The following is a 16,790-nucleotide window of genomic DNA, read 5'->3' on the forward strand; positions in this document are numbered from 1 at the left end:
TCTGGCTGAGCGTGTGGGAGCTCCCAGGGCTCACGCCCCGGCTCTGCTCATTCAGCACCTTCTGTGCGTGAGGGGGTCTGGGAGGTCTAGAGACTGGCGGAGCAGTAAATTGTGGGGGACTCCCCAGAGGGGTCAGGTCCTGCAGAGTCCTGGCCCAGGGAGGGGTGAAGCGGGCCCAGGAGGAGGCCAGGGCTCACGGGTCTGTGCCTAATCTTGCTTCCTTCCCTCATTTCTTTGCAGCCTCAGCCTGAAGCCAGCAGAACCCCCGAGCACCTCCTGTCCCCATCGGCTCAGCTTCCCCTAGGCCAAAGCTTTGTGCAAAGCCACTTTCAAGCCCAGTATAGGTAAGAATCTAGGTAAGGGTGGGGTGTGCTTAGCATGGATCGCCCAGACTTAGCTGCTGGTAACTGGCCTCCCATCGCCACGCTGCCCCGAGATTGCGAAACAACAGGAACACAAGACAGCCCTTCTCTCTCCCATTGGAAATCCCAGGCAGCCACTCACTCCTTGTTGTCTCTGGCCGTTAGGATTTCCTCCTTCCCTTCTTGCTGGCTCCTGGGTCTCCCGTCTCCTCTTGAAGGGGGTTCTAACAGAGTGTGAATGCGGAGGCCAGGGTTTCGCCCGCAGGCGATCACTGAGAGGTTGTTTAGTTTACCAAGTAATTTCAAGTTCGAGATTTCCCATCAGCGTGGAGGATGTAAAATATATATATATATATGTAAAATATATATATATGTAAAAAATATATATATATTTAATTATATATATAATTATATATAATAATATAATAATATAAATATATATAATATAAATAATGTAAAATATATATACATGTAAAATATATATATATGTAAAATATATATATATATAATTATGCAGGCTTTGGCTTCAGAAAACTTCTCCTTGGGCTCTTCTATCTGTGACAGCTGAGAGATTCCTATAAGACAGCGTATTTCCAAGTACTATAATGTTTTCATGAGACATTGATTGCAGTGAGCGGTCTAAAGTGGGGAAGAAACCTCCCTGGGCTTTCTTGGAGGAGGTGTGCCTTTTGATGGGGGCTCCGAAGGCTGAATAGGATCGAATGGGCGGGAGCATATTCAGCAAGAACAGATAATCAGGATGCAGGGGAAACCATCGGTTATAGACAACCTCCTCTTGGTGACACAGTCCTTGGTTGCTTAGCATACTGGGTACTTAAAAACGCCCCGAAACGAGTCTACGTTTTATTGTTGTGCATGAAGTAAGGCCCGTCTATTTCCCGAGAGATGCGGTGTGCATACTGGAGGGAACCTAGATTTCATGGCTAGCCATGAAAGCTACGTGCAGGGTGTCTGCCTTATTTATCTTCAGGTGCCCAGAGCAGAGGCTGCTTGAAACAAAAATGGGACAGGAAAAGAAGAAGAGAGGAGGAGAAAAGAACAGCTAGGAGGGAAAGGGGAGCCTAAGGCCAGGGTCGGTTAGACTGCGGGGAAGGGACACCAGGTACCCCCCGTTGGTGTCTTTGCACAACCAATTTACTTATTTCTTGGCTCATAGCATTCTCTCTTCCCTCTTCCTCTCTTGTGCACGCATGCTCTCTTTCTTCCCTTCTTTCAGGTATCTGAGAGTTGGCTGTGGTGCATGGTCCACCGGTTACAGCCAGGAGCATCACTCCTTGGCCACGAGAGAGAAATTCCAACCAAAGACCCCACATGCTCTCTAGCTATTCGATTCTAGAGATGCCCGAGATATTTACTGTTTAACCTGCTACGAGCCCCTTCCTTCTCGGTGCCAGAGTCCGGCTGTGAACCAGGCACAGCCCCTGTTCTCAAGGAGCTCACGTTCTGCTGGGGGAGGTGTTGGGTAACGCTCACACACGTCACAGCAGCTCTTTGAGGTAGTGATAATTGAAATGATAAGACACAGCTTGGGATGTGGGGGGTGGGAGGCGGCCAGCTTTAGATAAGGTGATCAGAAAGGTCTGGGAAGGCTTCTCAATAGAGGGGACATTTGAGCTGAGAACCTAGAGACAGTGAATCAGCTATTCGCATCTCTGAGGACAAGGTCATGCAGGCAGAGGAAAATGCAGAGGCAAAGGGCCTGGGGTTGGAATGATGTTGGCACATCGAGGGACGGAAAGGCCAAGGGAGCAGCCAGGTGAGGAGGGGTGGGAGGTGAGGCTGGAGAGGTGGACGGGGGACGTGTCTAAGGTGTCCTGTCCAAGTGTGGGCTTCCGTCTGAAGGGCACAGGAAGCCACTGCAACATTTGAAGCGGGGTGTGGCTGAGGGACTATGGTGGGAGAGTGATGGTGCATGAGACCCCCCGGGGAGGGGTGTAGCAGGGAAGATGGAGGAGTGCATGGGCTGGAATGTGTTCTGGATGTAGACTCAACAGGTCTCGTTCATGACTCTAAGAGTGCAAGGGGAGGGCCTGAGAGAAAGGGAGGAATCTAGGGTGCCTCCTGGGATTTTATGGGGCGTTATCACTGGCAGGTGCTTTGAGATGCGTGTTACAGGTATGAAAGGAAAAAAGTCTTGTTTTCTTTACACCCCTCTCTCCTCCTACCCCGCCTACAGACCCTCTGGCACCAGGCGCGTGGGCGTTTCCCCCACACCAGGCAAGAGTCCCCCCCCCCCCCCGCCACACCCCCCGCCCCAAGTCCAGAGCTGTCACCTGTGCTTCTGACTGGCCGGCTACAGACCAGAGGTCCCCAGGGCCCCCTCCTCACGTTCGGTCACTTGCTAGAGCTGCTCACAGAACTCAGGCAAACAGTTAACTCACTAGATCAGCAACTCATTGTAAAAGGATACAAATCTGAACAGCCAGATGGAAAAGATGCTTCTGGCAAGGTGTGTGGCAGCCGGTGCAGGGTTTCCCTGCCCTCTCCGGGTGCCCCGTTGCCCCAGGACCCCCACGTGTTCACCAGTCTGGAAGCTCTCCAGACCTCTCCTGGGAGCGTTTTTTTCTGTAGGTCTCCTTACCTTGGTGTGATTGATTACACCATTGATCCCTAGGGATTCATTCAACCTCTGGTCCTCCTTTCCTCCCTTGGAAGTGGAGGGGCGGGACTGAAACTTCCAACTCCCTCCCCCCGCCCCCAACTGTTTCCCCTGGCCACCGGCCCTCATCCTCAGGTGTCTGAGGCTATCCCCGAGTCCCCTCATTAATAGAACTCAGGTGTGGTTGAAAGGTGGCCCTTTTGTCCTTCTGGCTCCCATCTTTTAGGTAATTCCAAGAGTTTTAGGAGCCCTGTGCCAGGAACTAGGACCAAAACCAAATATGTAGTTTCTTATTATAAATCACGTGATCACACGGTCTGTGATCGGCGTGGGCTGAGTCAGGGCATGGTTCCTGAGCAACTGACTTTAAGCCGATCAGATATATTCAAGACCGCAAGTGCTCTCTGGGTAGATTACTGTAGGATGAAGAGTAACAAGTGAGGTGTTCAAGCTAAAAAGAAAAAAAAAGGGGGGGGGGGGGACCAGTGACAGCTGAAAATACCTGCTTTGTGCCTGATAGTCTGTAGTAAAGAAAAAAATAGTTAGGGATGTCCGTCTGGGCGAGGGCTTTTGAGCTCTGGGAAGCGATTTTCTAGAGTGGCCAACGGATACCAGCTCCAAGCTGGTGGTGTTTCCTGAGGCCCTGGGCACTCTTCAGGGAGGGCTTGCTGGGGATGGAAAGTCGCCGCGGTATCGGCCTTCTTTAAGAGAGGATTCACTGTGGGTGAATTCAGAGACCCCCGTGCAGTGAGGGTGCCGCCTCCCTTTTAGGGTGTTGGGTTTTCGGCTTTGGCTTTGGCCTCAGGGTGCTGGAGGTTATGGGCTATAGGGAAAATAATCAGTTATTCCATATGGTTCGTACCACAACCTAAAAAAACCTCCGTGAGCTTCACGACCGCGGAGCGCCGCTGTGTTGGAGTTTGGGCCACAGGCGGGGAGGCCGTGGGAGTGCACCTGCAGGGGGGCGGTGTGCGCATGCGCGCTTGTGGGTATGCGCATGCGCACCTGCGCGTATTCGTTTCTTCTGGGCTCCTGGCTCTTATTCGCAGAGAAGTCTTACCTGGTCCCCGTAACAGGCAGCATTTCCCCTATGGCCGAGCGTGTTTCTGAAGACTTTCTCACAGCCGATCTCCGAGAGGTGACATCTTACCTGTGTGTCCTCAGAGTCACCATTGCTGGTGGAGACATCAGGTCCTCTGTCCTGGGAGCAGGTGGCGCAGGGCGGGCGTGAGGGGTAGGGTGTGTCTGCGGCCGCAGGGAGAGGTCGGAGTAGGGCATCATCAAGGGCCCGGGCTCACTTCTGGGCATTTATACTTGGCGGAAAGCCAAGGGCAGTTCTGTTGGCTTTTGCGTCGGAAGCATTTGATGGAATTTAAGACACAAAATAGATGAATATATGGGAAGGGGCCGGGGGCGGGGGGGGGCGGGTAGCGGGGAGAGGGAAACAAACCACAAGAGACTCTTAAAGATAGAGAACAAACAGGGTTGGGGGGGGGGGCTAGATGGGGGATGGGCATTAAGGAGGCCATCTGTGAGGATGAGCACTGGGACTTATATGTAAGTGATGAAACCCTGGGTTCTAGCCCTGAGGGAGCCGTGAAGGGCAGCAGGGTGGTTTTCTGCCCCCTGCCCCACTCCCTACCCCGTGAGAGCTTGGGGGACAATAGGACAGGCTGCAAATGGCCGGCAGGGATGGTGAAGACATGGTGAGGTTAGAAGGTCTCCTGAGGTCACGTGTCGGGGTGGCTGAAGCCTGGAAACGTCCAGAGTCTTCTCTCTCCCTGATCTGTGGGTCCCATTCACTCTGTTGTCATTACTCATCTTTGAAAAACAGGTGTATTTCACATCCCTTCCGCAGTCTATTCTGAAGACCATACGTTTTGCTTCGCTTAGCTTTTGTAGACTTAACACAGTGGATAACTCAAAGAAAAATATTCTTTTTCATTTGTTTGCTTAAGTGCAAAAACAGGGATTTGGAAATTTCCCAGTGACAAAAATACATCCTCTGGGCTTACGTTAAATCTAGGTACATGATGGGTAAAGGTGAGAGAAGGATCCGGAGAAACAGGGTGGTAGAGGGGACCCCACAGACGCCAGGTCCCCCTTCTCTCTGGAGCTCGATGTCTGGTATACACCGTTTTTTACCAGGACGTTAGCATGGTTTTCCCAAAGGGAAATTTCCCAGAGTTATTGGACGTTAAAGTCTCAGGTCTGTTTTCAGAAGTCATGGATGGCTGTTAACTTGCACCCAGGAGAGCTGACCTGCTCTGGCCAGCTCACTCAGGGTCACCTGCGCCCGCACCCTGAAATCCTCAGGCTTTCTTGCTTGTCCCTGGTTTTTCCCACTTGGTCTGCTCCCAGGGAAACCACTCAAGCTGGGCTGGTGCTCTGCGCAGAGACTCTGGAAACCAGTCCGTGATCCCAGCCCCGGATTCCTTGCTGACCGGTGTAAGAGCACGGCCGTCAGCTGGGTGGTGTTCCTTGTTCCCAAGGGAGAAGGCAGTGTAGATTTCAGGACAAGGCACGCAGCATCCAGAAATCCCTTACATCTTGGAAGAATACATCACAAGATTAAGGAAATAAAACTGGAGTACCCGTGGGGAATATAAGAGTTGCACTTGATTTTCAGGGACCACATGCTTAAGTGAGGGAGTGTTTAGTTTGAAAAAGTTTAAAGAATATAAGTATACTGTGTGTATAACTTCTCTGAAACAATTTTTTTTTATTGTCTTCATTTTTGAGGGACAGAGACAGAGCGTGAGTGGGGGAGGGGTAGAGAGAGAGATACAGAATCCACGAAGCAGGCTCCAGGCTCTGAGCTGTCAGCACGGAGCTCGACATGGGGCTCGAACTCACAAACCGCGAGATCATGACCTGAGCCGAAGTCGGACACTGAGCCACTCAGGCGCCCCATAACTTCTCTGAAACAATTGATGTCCCTCATTCGTTTATATTAAAGACAGCAGGAATGGTGATGAACTTGGACCCTGGAACCTAAGCTTTGCTCTGCCGCTTAAGAGCTGTGTGTCCTTGGGACTGTTGCTTAACTTCTCTGTGCTTAGTCTTCTCATCTGCAAAATGGGAATAATACTGGCGGCTATGGGTAGTGAGTGAGTTATTATACTCACAGTGGTTGGAACAATGCCCAATTCATAGTAAACGCTGTTACAATATTAGCTATTTAGCTATTAGGCACTTTTTTCTGAACTCTGTTTCCTCACTGGTACAATCAGGAGGGTGGACTCCCTCAGTGGTTCCGCGTTCTGGCTGAACACTAGTGTCCCCGGGAGAGCTGTTGACATCCTGATGCCTGAGCCTCTCTCCCTGCCTCCCTTGAGACAAAATCTATGGGAAAAGGGCCGAGACATTTGCGTTTTTAGGAAAGCCTCCTCTGTGATTCTGGGACACAGTGAGGCTGAGAACCAGGGGAGGAGATGGTCCTGAGATGCCTTCCAGGTTGCGAGCCATCATGCCGTTTCTCTCTCGAGGGGTGTTCGCTTCCCTTCCCGTTGTCAGTGCGCTGACATGTGCAATTAAACTTTTTTTCCTTCTTTGAAAAATTGAGGTGAAAGTTCCATAACATAAAATCAACAATTTAAAAGTGTGCAGTTTGGGAACATCTGGGTGGCTCAGTCAGTTAAGCATCCGACTTCGGCTCGGGTCATGATCTCATGGTCCGTGGGTTCGAGCCCCGTGTCGGGCTCTGTGCCGACAGCTCAGCCTGGAGCCTGCTTCAGATTCTGTGTCTCCCTCTCTCTGCCCCTCCCCTGCTTGCGCTCTTTCTCTCTTAAAAATAAATAAACATTAAAAAAATTAAAAATGAAAGGGTACAGTTTCACCGCATGGACGTTCACAGTCCTGTGTAACCACCACCTCTGTCTAGCTCCTCACCATTTTCATCACCAGAAAGAAAACTGGATACCCCGTTAAGCCTTCCTCCCCGCCCCTGGCATCCTCCAATCTGCTTTCTGTCTCTGTGGCTTTACCTATTCTGGATTTATCCATTTAGCCACTGATGGGCATTTGGGTTGTTTCTACCTCTTGGCTATTGTGAATAATGCTGCTGTGAACATTTGTGCACAAGTGTTTGTATGAGCACCTGTCTTTCTTTCTTTCTTTCTTTCTTTCTTTCAACATTTTATTTTTTGAGGGACGCAGAGAGACAGAGCATGAGCAGGGGAGGGGCAGAGAGAGAGAGGGAGACACAGAATCCGAAGCAGGCTCCGGGCTCTGAACTATCAGCACAGAGTCCGATGTGGGACTCAAACTCACGAACCGTGGGATCACGGCCTGAGCTGAAGTCGGACGCTTAACCGACTGAGCCACCCAGGTGCCCCTGAGTACCTCTTTTCAACTCTTTTGGGGAACGTACCTACGAGGGTAATTGCTGGATCGTACAATAATTCTTTATTTCACTTCTTGAGGATCTTCTCGACTGCACGTGATTGACCTTGAAACTCTGTTTTTGGCCCTCACAGATCTTCCTTGACCTGTCCCCACTGCCTGAAACAGAGCAACACCTTCGATCCTTTCCTGTGTGTGTCACTACCCATCCCCTTGCGCCAGACGAGGTACGTGAACTTGAATCCCGTCCTCAGGCCCTCCTGGGTACCTTCTGCCTTGCACCTACAGTTCTCTCTGTCTGGCTTCTCAGCCAGCGTCTCTCTAGAAACCAGCCTTGCAAAGCTGGTGATGGTCAGTTGTTGAATGTTGACACCGTGAGAGGCTACCGCGTCCCTTCTTTGGCCGCAGAAGGAACTATCCACAGCGCTTCTGTTTGTCGGCACCGTAGCCAGGCTTTCGTCTCTGGCCTGCTGGGAAGCTGGCATGGGCCTGTCACTACCTCCCGGCAGACCAGGGGCCAACCTAAAAAAAAAAAAAAAAAAAAAATTTGTCGCCACCTGCTTCTCCCTGCTTTGCTTCCAAATCCTTTTTGCTCTTTGTGAAGGTGTATAGGAAGACGTTTTTTTTTCAGGAGCAGAGAAAAAGGGAAGGGGGTGTCGAAGGAGAGGAGAAAAACAGAAGAGAGGAGGGTGGGGTTCAGTAAGAGGCATGGTGGGCTGGGCTTTTACAAGTAAGAGGCACGTAGTGTAGGAGTTCTAGAAGGCCGGGTCTTGGCATGTGACCGCTAAGACACCTGGCCAATGTCGGCCTCGTGGCCGTTTGGTGAGCACTGCATTGGCACTGAGACGCCTCTCTCCCTCGTTTTCTCCGAAAATACCATCTCTCATGTCCTCCGCTGCTGACCTCCATCTCTAAGGTGCAGCCGAAGATACAGAGCTCCACACAGCCTCTCCTGGCCACTTGTTTCAAAGTTTGCTTTTCCTGAAGGCGATGTATTTAACAAACGGAACCTTGAGATCGCAGATCTGTACTGTGATTGTCAATCAGATGCCTTTTATTTTTAACTAGCTTTAGAAAACTATGCGGGGAGCGGAGACCCTGGGGGATTTGGCTCTCCGCCGCCACCTGGTGACGGTATACCTAAAGTACAGTTGGCTTGACCCTGAAGCAGAGATTAGCCTAAGTGTTGGACTTTGACCCAATGTCAGTGGTGTTGGCAGTTCACGTCCATCCTGTAAGGATGTGGACACCTTCGTGTTTTCCAGATTCTTGAGCGTCACGTTGGTCTTCCCCTCGAAGAGCCAGCGGTTCCTGCGGGTTGGCCTGGCCGTGCCAATCCTCAGCACAGTGGCATCCCTGAGGAAGATGGTCGCAGAGGAAGGCGGCGTCCCTGCGGATGAGGTGTGACGGAATTGCACGGGGGGCCCGGTCACCGAATGACTGGAATGCTAACTGGGCCCGCTGACCAGGGCTGTTTAGGCTAATTTCTGGTTCCCAGGTGACCCCCTGGTGACTCGTGAGTTTCTGTTTGATTGGTGACAGTCCCTGGTGTCTGTCTGGGATGACGGAGCCTTGACCTCTCCCTGCGTTTACTCAGAATTGCCAGAAAAGGATGAGCAAAATCATCATAATTGCGACCCTAGCCATTGGGACGCCAGCAACCCCTCCGTGGTGTTTCCCAAGTGCTGGGCGCCATTTTATGAACTTCATTCGTAGCCGCTTTCATTTTCACCACCTTGCGAAGTCAGTACCACAGTTCTCCTCCTCCTACCGGTGAGCCGAGAGGGGGCCCTGAGAGGTTAAGTGACCCGCCCGAGGTCACACAGCTGGTAAGCAGCTGACCCAGGATTTGCACGCAGGTGGTTTGACTTCACGGCCCGAGCTGTGTACTTCCGCTCCTGAGAATAGGAACCAGGACACTGAAGGGGCGATAAGTGACAAACAAGCAGCTACTGAGGATGTGTGAGAGAGGAGGTTTAGGGGAGACTGGGAGGGCTGTGCACTGCCTTTTTTTTTTTAAAGGGGTCTTGGTAAGGAGGTCGGATTTACTGTGACTTTGAGGGCAGAACTCGCAACAGGGACCCCCGTGAGAGGGCAGGGTGGAGGTGACGGTGGTCAACAGCCATGTGGCATAATGGGAAGGGTTTGGAATAGGGTCCTTCCTAGGATTCAGTCAATCTCTACTTTTCTGACCTTGGACAAAGTAAGCAACCGGTCCTCTGGGTCTTTAACTGTAAAATGCAAATTTTACATTCCCCCCCCCCCTCCCCCGACGACCTCGCAGCATTTTTTTTTTTTTTTCAAATTAAAAAAAAAAAAAAGTGTTGGGGCACCTGGGTGGCTCAGTCGGTTGAGCATCCGACTTCGGCTCAGGTCATGATCTCGTGGTCTGTGAGCTCGAGCCCCGCGTTGGGCTCTGTGCTGACAGCTAGGAGCCTGTTTCAGATTCTGTGTCTCCCTCTCTCTCTGCCTCTTCCCCCGCTCATGCTCTGTCTCTCTCTCCCTGTCAAAAATAAATAAACAAAAAAAAATTTTTAATGTTTAGCCTTTCTGTTTAGGAATAACATGCTGTAAAGGATGTGCACCTTGAGGGTGTGGTTTGTTGAGTTCTGTGCACATCCATCCATGTAACCTCCAAGATTACTCACTCTGTGGGCTCCTTCCTGCCCCCACCCAATCAGTGCCTCTGATCTTATCAGCGTTTTTACCGGGGTATCACGTGGGGGAAAAGCGTGTATCTTGCTTGGTGAAGTCAAAGTGCTCTTTGGGGATATATTGAGAGACAAAGAGAAAATAGGACAGGGGGTGACAGTCTTGGGAGAAGAACCACAGGGGGAAAAAATACCCAAAGGGGGATGTCTGTGAGGTGGAGTTTGCACAATTCAAAGAGTAAAATAATTGTCAGAAATTTGAGAAGTGTGGTGCGTAGGGAGGTAGGAATCACTTGGGATTCCTAAGTGCACAGGCAGGCATTTTGATTGGAACTTCAACTCTGCTTTATTTTAACTGGCGGGTTTATTCCCCTTACATTATCTATGATCATGGATATACTTGGATTTATTTGTATTCTCTTTTTATGCTTTCTGTTTATTCTGCTTTCTCCTTGTTTCCCTCTCCTTTACTGCTTCTTTTCTATTGAGCAATTTTTATTCCAGCTCTTCTGCTTTGGAACATATATATGCTATTTCTATGCTTCTTTAGTGGTTGTCCTTAAAACGCCAACATGCATAACTAGCAAAGTCTTATGTTAATCTTCCCAAACAGCACAAGGATCTTGGCGTGCTTCAATCTCCCTTCTGCCGTTTTATTACTGTGGATATTATTGTCCAGTATTTTTTTCAATGTTTATTTATTTATTTTGAGAGAGAAAGAGAACATAAGTGCATGAGCGGGGAGGGCCAGAGAGAGAGGGAGAGAGAATCCCAAGCAGTCTCTGCACTCAGCATGGAGCCCAATGTGGGGCTTGATCCCCTGACCTGAGATCATCAAGAGTCCTGATATCAAGAGTCCAGTGCTCAACCGACTGAGCCACCCAGGCGCCCCCAATTGTCTGGTATTTTAATCTCTCCTCCCCTTTCTCCAGGTGTAGTAATGGTACTAGTTATTATTGTGGATTTATGTAGTCAGCACATGTTTACATTTACTAACGTCTACCCTTTTCTTTGGGTCATCATTTCTTCTTAAAACTCAAGTTTTTTTTCTGGATTCTGTTTGTTTGTTTGTTTGTTTGTTTTAACCCTGAAATGCATCTCTTACAAGAGAATTTTGTAGCTAGTGTGCCTTGAATGGGTTAGATGTGTTGAGATGTTGATTCCTTCAGCCCTCGAGGTGACAGGACCCTCAAGGTAGTCACCCCTTTTCTTTGCTACAAGACCAACTTCTGCTTATCCCGGTGTTCCATCAAAGTAAACTCCACATTTACTGTGATGTGAAAAAAGTTGGCAAAACTATTTAGAAGTTCTTTCACTGGAGATCTGTTAACAGTAAACACTCTTAACTTTTCATATGAAGAGAGCTTTATTGTATTGTCATTGCCTGCATGATAGTTTAACTGGGTATAAAATTTAAAAACAAATCCCCCCCTCTCCAATTTTCTTCCCCCATCTCTTCCCTCAGCAGTTTGAGGGAAGAGATTGTTGCCATTGGGGTATCTGTGGCCAATCTAATTGTTATACCTATTCTGTTTTATTATGAAAAATAAGTAATGTTTTTCACCTAAAAGGGTAAAAGAGATGTTTGAGACCATCAGTGGCTTTTAGATTTCTTGCTTAAGTTTCCTTTGAGAAATCAAGAGGGAAAATTATCTTCCTTATTCCAGGTGATCTTGGTTGAACTGTGTCCCAGTGGATTCCAGCGGTCTTTCTTTGATGAAGAGGACCTGAATACCATTGCAGAGGGAGATAATGTATATGCCTTCCACGCCCCTCCACCACCTGGCCAGGAGATGCTCTCGGGTACGATGTTGCTTTGCGTAACCGTATTTGGATATTATGAGTTATACATTTGAGAGTGTACTCCTTGCATGCTAAGGCATAGGACATTTACTTTTTGAATTTGGACCTGTCAGGCTTATTTTCTCTGATATTTGCTGTACAGATGGTTGATTATCAAGAATTATCTAATCACTCAGGGGTTCTCAAAACCTTGATGAGTATCAGAGTCACATGGAAAGCTTGTTGAGGCAGAGGTGTGAGTCCTACACACACAGTTTCTGGTTGAGTAGGTCTGGGGTAGGACCCGAGAACTTGCATGTCTGACGGGTTCCCAGGGGTGCTGCTCCTGCTGGTCTTGGGACCACCCTTTGAGAATCACTATTCAGAATAGGTGCTAGGGTGATCTTTGTCTTTAGGACTCTTGTAGTTCAAGGCCTGTGTTTGCTTGAAGTAAAATGGTTACAGATTGGAGCAGTAGATGGCCAGAAAGGTTATTAAATGACGTTTGTTAACAACCCCACTTCCTGATGCTTCCTTTTCCTGAACTTTGCACTGGCCTAGAAGGTCAGTATCCGACAGTCTTCCGTGGCAGTTCATTATACATTCTGGCCCAATTAGCTAGTCAAGAAGGCCTGTATTTGGAGGAGCCTGGGCCAGCGTTGCCATATAGCCCAAGTGAATCCTGTGCCCTTGGTCATAACCTCAGCCAGCCTAGGTGGCAGGCCATGGGAACCAGGTGTCTGGTTTCTCTGAGTCAACAGGGAACCCCTGTGCCTGGAATCTGGAACAGGGCATTGACCGGCCCTGATTATGTTATAGTTCAATGAAAAGGCCTTCATGTCAGGTTCAGTCAAAGGTAACACACCTGTGCTATGAAAGTCAAATTTTCAGACCGGAGTGGAAATTGAAGATTGTCTAACTCTTCCACATCCTCAAGGGTGAAAATTCTTACCTTCTATGTGTTCTTCTTTTGTTGGCTGAGAAAGCCAGAGCCAACTCATGGCTCTCTGATCAACGCATAAAAGCAGCCCGAATCATTTTGGGGTATTTTTCAGATTGGTTTTGGGAAGTGTTCACTAAAATCCCTGCCCACGTTTTAATATTACGGGCTGAACACAATGGCAAATTCACTACCACGTATATGACCTTTGTATACCAGGTATCAGATGGCACAGGGGTCACATATCTTAATATTTCTTTCCTTAAAGTGCTCTGGAGTCTCCCAGGGGTGGTTGATAGATGCTCAAAAGAGAAGAGGGGCAGGAGAAGCCGGGGCTTTGCCCCAGCGAATTCTTTAAGAATGCACCGTAATTCTCTCTCTCTAGCTCACCCACCTGGTCTTTCCATCTCCCCGCGCTTGGCAGCCCACGGGGGTCAACGGTTACCCCCGCCTGTCCAGAGTGAGAACAAGGTGCTGATCCTCCTCTGTAACTTGGCGGGGTCCGGACAGCAGGCCATCAGGTATGTTTCATTCCATCTTCTTTTTATGTGATGCCTGGGATGTATAGGCATGGACTTGGAATTCTGTCTAGAGTAATTTGAATTTAATAAAATCAAACATCCATTCTCAAGGTTAATCAACTGGGAGTAAGGTACTTTCTTATCATGAGGATCATCAGTAACCGCCTTAAGCAGATGGCGAACGAGGGGCTCCTGGCGGCTCAGTCAGTTAAGCGTCCAACTTCAGGTCATGGTCTCGCACTTCGTGGATTTGAGCCCCGCGTCGGGCTCCATGCTGACAGCTCAGAGCCTGGAGCCTGCTTCCAATTCTGTGTCTCCCTCTCTCTCTGCCTCTCCCCTTCCCATGATCTTTCTGTCTTTCAAAAATACAAAAAACATTAAAAAAAAAAAAAAACAGAACAAAGTTTTAATTACTAAAAATTACGATATAGGTTGTGCTTGGGTGGTGGCTCAGTCGGTTGAGTGTCCGACTTCGGCTCAGGTCGTGATCTTGCAGTTTGTGAGTCCAAGCCCCATGTCGGGCTCTGTGCTGACAGCTCAGAGCCTGGATCCTGCTTCCGATTCTGTCTCCCTCTCTCTCTGCCCCTCCCCCACTCATGCTCTGTCTCTGAGAAATGAATTAACCTTAAAAAAAATTTAAAGAAAAAAAAGAAAGAAAAAAAGAAAAGACAATAGCGGGGTGCCTGGGTGGCTCAGTTGGTTAAGTGTCTGACTTCGGTTCAGGTCATGATCTCACAGTTCATGAGTTCAAGTCCCACATCGGGCTCAGTGGTGACGTCTCGGAGCCTGGAGCCTGCTTCAGATTCTGTGTCTCCCTCTCTGCCCCCTCCCTGCTCATGCTCTGTCTCTCTCTGCTTCTCAAAAAATGAATAAATGTTTAAAAAAATTTTTTTTAATTATGATATAGGCTATAAGTAAAAAAAAAAAAAATTTCTTGAAGCCAAAAAATTGTAGTATAGACAGAAGAATATACATTGAAATCATTGTAACAGAATAGGCCAAAGTGTAATTAAGTATTATATGATAAAAATGGTATATTTCATATTATTAACGAATGAATTATTCAATATGTAAGGGGGGGCAAATTTATTTCTTTTTATTTGATATAATCAATTTTTTTACTCCCACCATAGATTTGCATGTATATGTTCTAGATTAATTGAAGAACTAATTGTAGAAAAGGAATCCATAAAATAACTTGAAAGTCATGTCGGGAAATATGTATATCTTTGGGTGGGGGACTATTTTAACACCTAAGGCAGGAGGCTATAAAGAAAAAGGCTAACGTTTTAGATGCATTTAACATTTTAAGCACAAACAAGAAGAAAATATTTACATCAGATGACAGGTGAAGGGCTCATAATCCATCGTGTAAAACCTAGCTCTGAAATTAGCGAGAGAAATACTCTTAGTAAAACGAGGCACAGAGATTAATGTTAGCTCACGGAAGAAACACAAGCACAGATGAAAATAGTCCGCTTTGTTAGTAGCAGAAGAAGTTCTAATTGCAATAGAAAGATGCTGTTCACCTTTCAGGTTGGCAAAGGACTTTTAAAACCTGACAATACTCATCCTGGGCCAGTGTCAAGGGAATGGGGCCCATGGTGTGGTGTGGATGGTGTGGCTTTTGTGGAGAGCAGCTTGGGTATGAATAGCTTTGGTCTTGCATATCCGCTTCTGGAATGTTATCCCAAAGAAACAATCAGTCACGTGCGTCCATTCGCAGCGACGGTTCTCGGACGGGCAGTTTTGTATTATGCTGGGTGCTTAACTCTTACCCGGTGGAGCGGTGGTCTTGAGCAGAGCAAACGCTCATGATTGTCGAGTATTGTTGGTTTTTCCTTTGCTGAGATAACCCGATGACCTTGGATTTTTCAGGTTTGGGCCACCTTTCCTGATACGGGAAGACAGAGCCATTTCCTGGGTCCAGCTCCAACAATGCATTCTCAGTAAGGTCCGCTATCTCATGAAGAGTGAGGCCCCCCTGCAGGTCAGTGTGTGTGCATGTGTTGTGGTGGCTAGAGACGGGGGTAGGCATCTAGGAGTAGCTCGGACAGACCAGAATTTGCTGTTAATGAGAGCGTTCAGGGGCGCCTAGGTGGCTCAGTCGGTTGAGCATCTGACTTCGGCTCAGGTCACTATCTCACAGTTCATGGGTTCGAGCCCTGCATCAGGCTCTGTGCTGACAGCTCGGAGCCCGGAGCCTGCTTCCGATTCTGTGTCTCCCTCTCTCTCTCTGACCCTCCTCTGCTCATGCTCTGTCTCTCTCTGTCTCTCTCACAAAAATAAACATTAAAAAAATTTTTTTTTAAATAACAAACTCAAAGGCAAAACCCCTTTTGGCCCTGCTCATTCATTTATTCTCAGATTGGTAGTTTCCAAATAAAAACGATATGCGCTGAAACCATTCCTTTTAGCCCCTAGAGTATCAGACAATATTCCGATGGCTGCTTGCAACAGACAATGTCAAAATTTTGAGGGACAGGTCGGGAGCCTCAGAATGTCAATTCCCTCTGACTGTTCTGTATGTCAGGACTGCATAATCCGTGCTCCTTCCTGCTCAGGGAAGACCGTACATTTAATTCAGGATTTACGTGAAATAACACTTTGTCCAAGACCTTCTCTGCATCCATACCCGCCTTTATCTCTTAAAGGATTTTTTTGTTTTTGTTTTTGTTTTTTTTTGCTCTACAGACTGCCCAGCAGATCTGCCTTGGTGCCCAAATTAGAGATTCTAACTTCTCTCTAAGTAGGTCAGAATCTCTTGTAATATTTTTGCAAGTGTGAGACCACGTTTATGTGACGGGTGAACTCTGCTGTCTTCCTTCTCCACCTGGTCATACCCACACTTTGCTTCCGCACCTCTCCGGCCAGTTAGTTTTCAGAAGCCCCTGGGGCAATCAGTGGGGTCAGCAAAATGCTAATAGAGGCAGCCTCGCACTATGGATGCTTTTTTACAGACTCATTGGTACATGTGTGGATGGGCCTGATTTTCTGTAGGAATGATGTGTTCTGAATGGTTGTGAGGCTCCTAAGGAGAGCCCATCCGTTTGACCACGTTTCAGCACCATATTAAATGCTGGCTCGGGATGGTGATCATTTGAAAAGAACACATTGAGAATTCTTAACCTTGAGCCAAAAGAGATTAAAAGTAGTGAAGGTTCGGGGCGCCTGGGTGGCTCGGTCGGTTGAGCGTCCGACATTTGATTGAGGCTCAGGTCGTGATCTCACGGTTTGTTGGTTCGAACCCTGCATCAGGCTCCGAGGTGACAGTGCAGAGCCTGCTTGGGTGTCTCTCTCCCTGTCTCTCCCCCCTCTCTCTCCCTGCCCCTCCCATGTGCTCTCTCTGTCAAAAAATAGATAAAATAAACTTTAAAAAGAAAACTAAAAAAAAAAGGAAATAATGAGGGTTCTAAAATGAATTTCCCTAGCTACGAATGAAGGACAGGAGAATGTCTTACAGAAATAACCGATCTGGTGGACAGAATGAATTTGTCGGGAGGGAAATTTCTTTGTTTTTCTAGTTACAGCTGAGGTCATCTGTGACCATTTTAAGAACTGTATTTGCTT

The 16,790-nt window shown here is 48.1% G+C and overlaps 1 protein-coding gene across 2 annotated transcripts in view; it reads left to right on the forward strand.

Annotated features, from left to right (window-relative positions):
* USP43 (ubiquitin specific peptidase 43) overlaps window positions 1-16,790 on the forward strand; it is a 63,185-nt gene that overhangs the window by 17,008 nt on the left and 29,387 nt on the right. For both annotated transcript variants that reach the window (XM_042967274.1, XM_042967275.1), the window contains exons 3-8: window positions 241-344; window positions 7,461-7,553; window positions 8,592-8,727; window positions 11,645-11,780; window positions 13,085-13,220; window positions 15,099-15,210. In XM_042967274.1, coding sequence (XP_042823208.1) covers window positions 241-344; window positions 7,461-7,553; window positions 8,592-8,727; window positions 11,645-11,780; window positions 13,085-13,220; window positions 15,099-15,210 — 717 coding nt within the window. The remainder of the gene's footprint in view (window positions 1-240; window positions 345-7,460; window positions 7,554-8,591; window positions 8,728-11,644; window positions 11,781-13,084; window positions 13,221-15,098; window positions 15,211-16,790) is intronic.

This window comes from Panthera tigris, chromosome E1, assembly GCF_018350195.1.
Source record: "Panthera tigris isolate Pti1 chromosome E1, P.tigris_Pti1_mat1.1, whole genome shotgun sequence".
Lineage (NCBI taxonomy): Eukaryota > Metazoa > Chordata > Mammalia > Carnivora > Felidae > Panthera > Panthera tigris.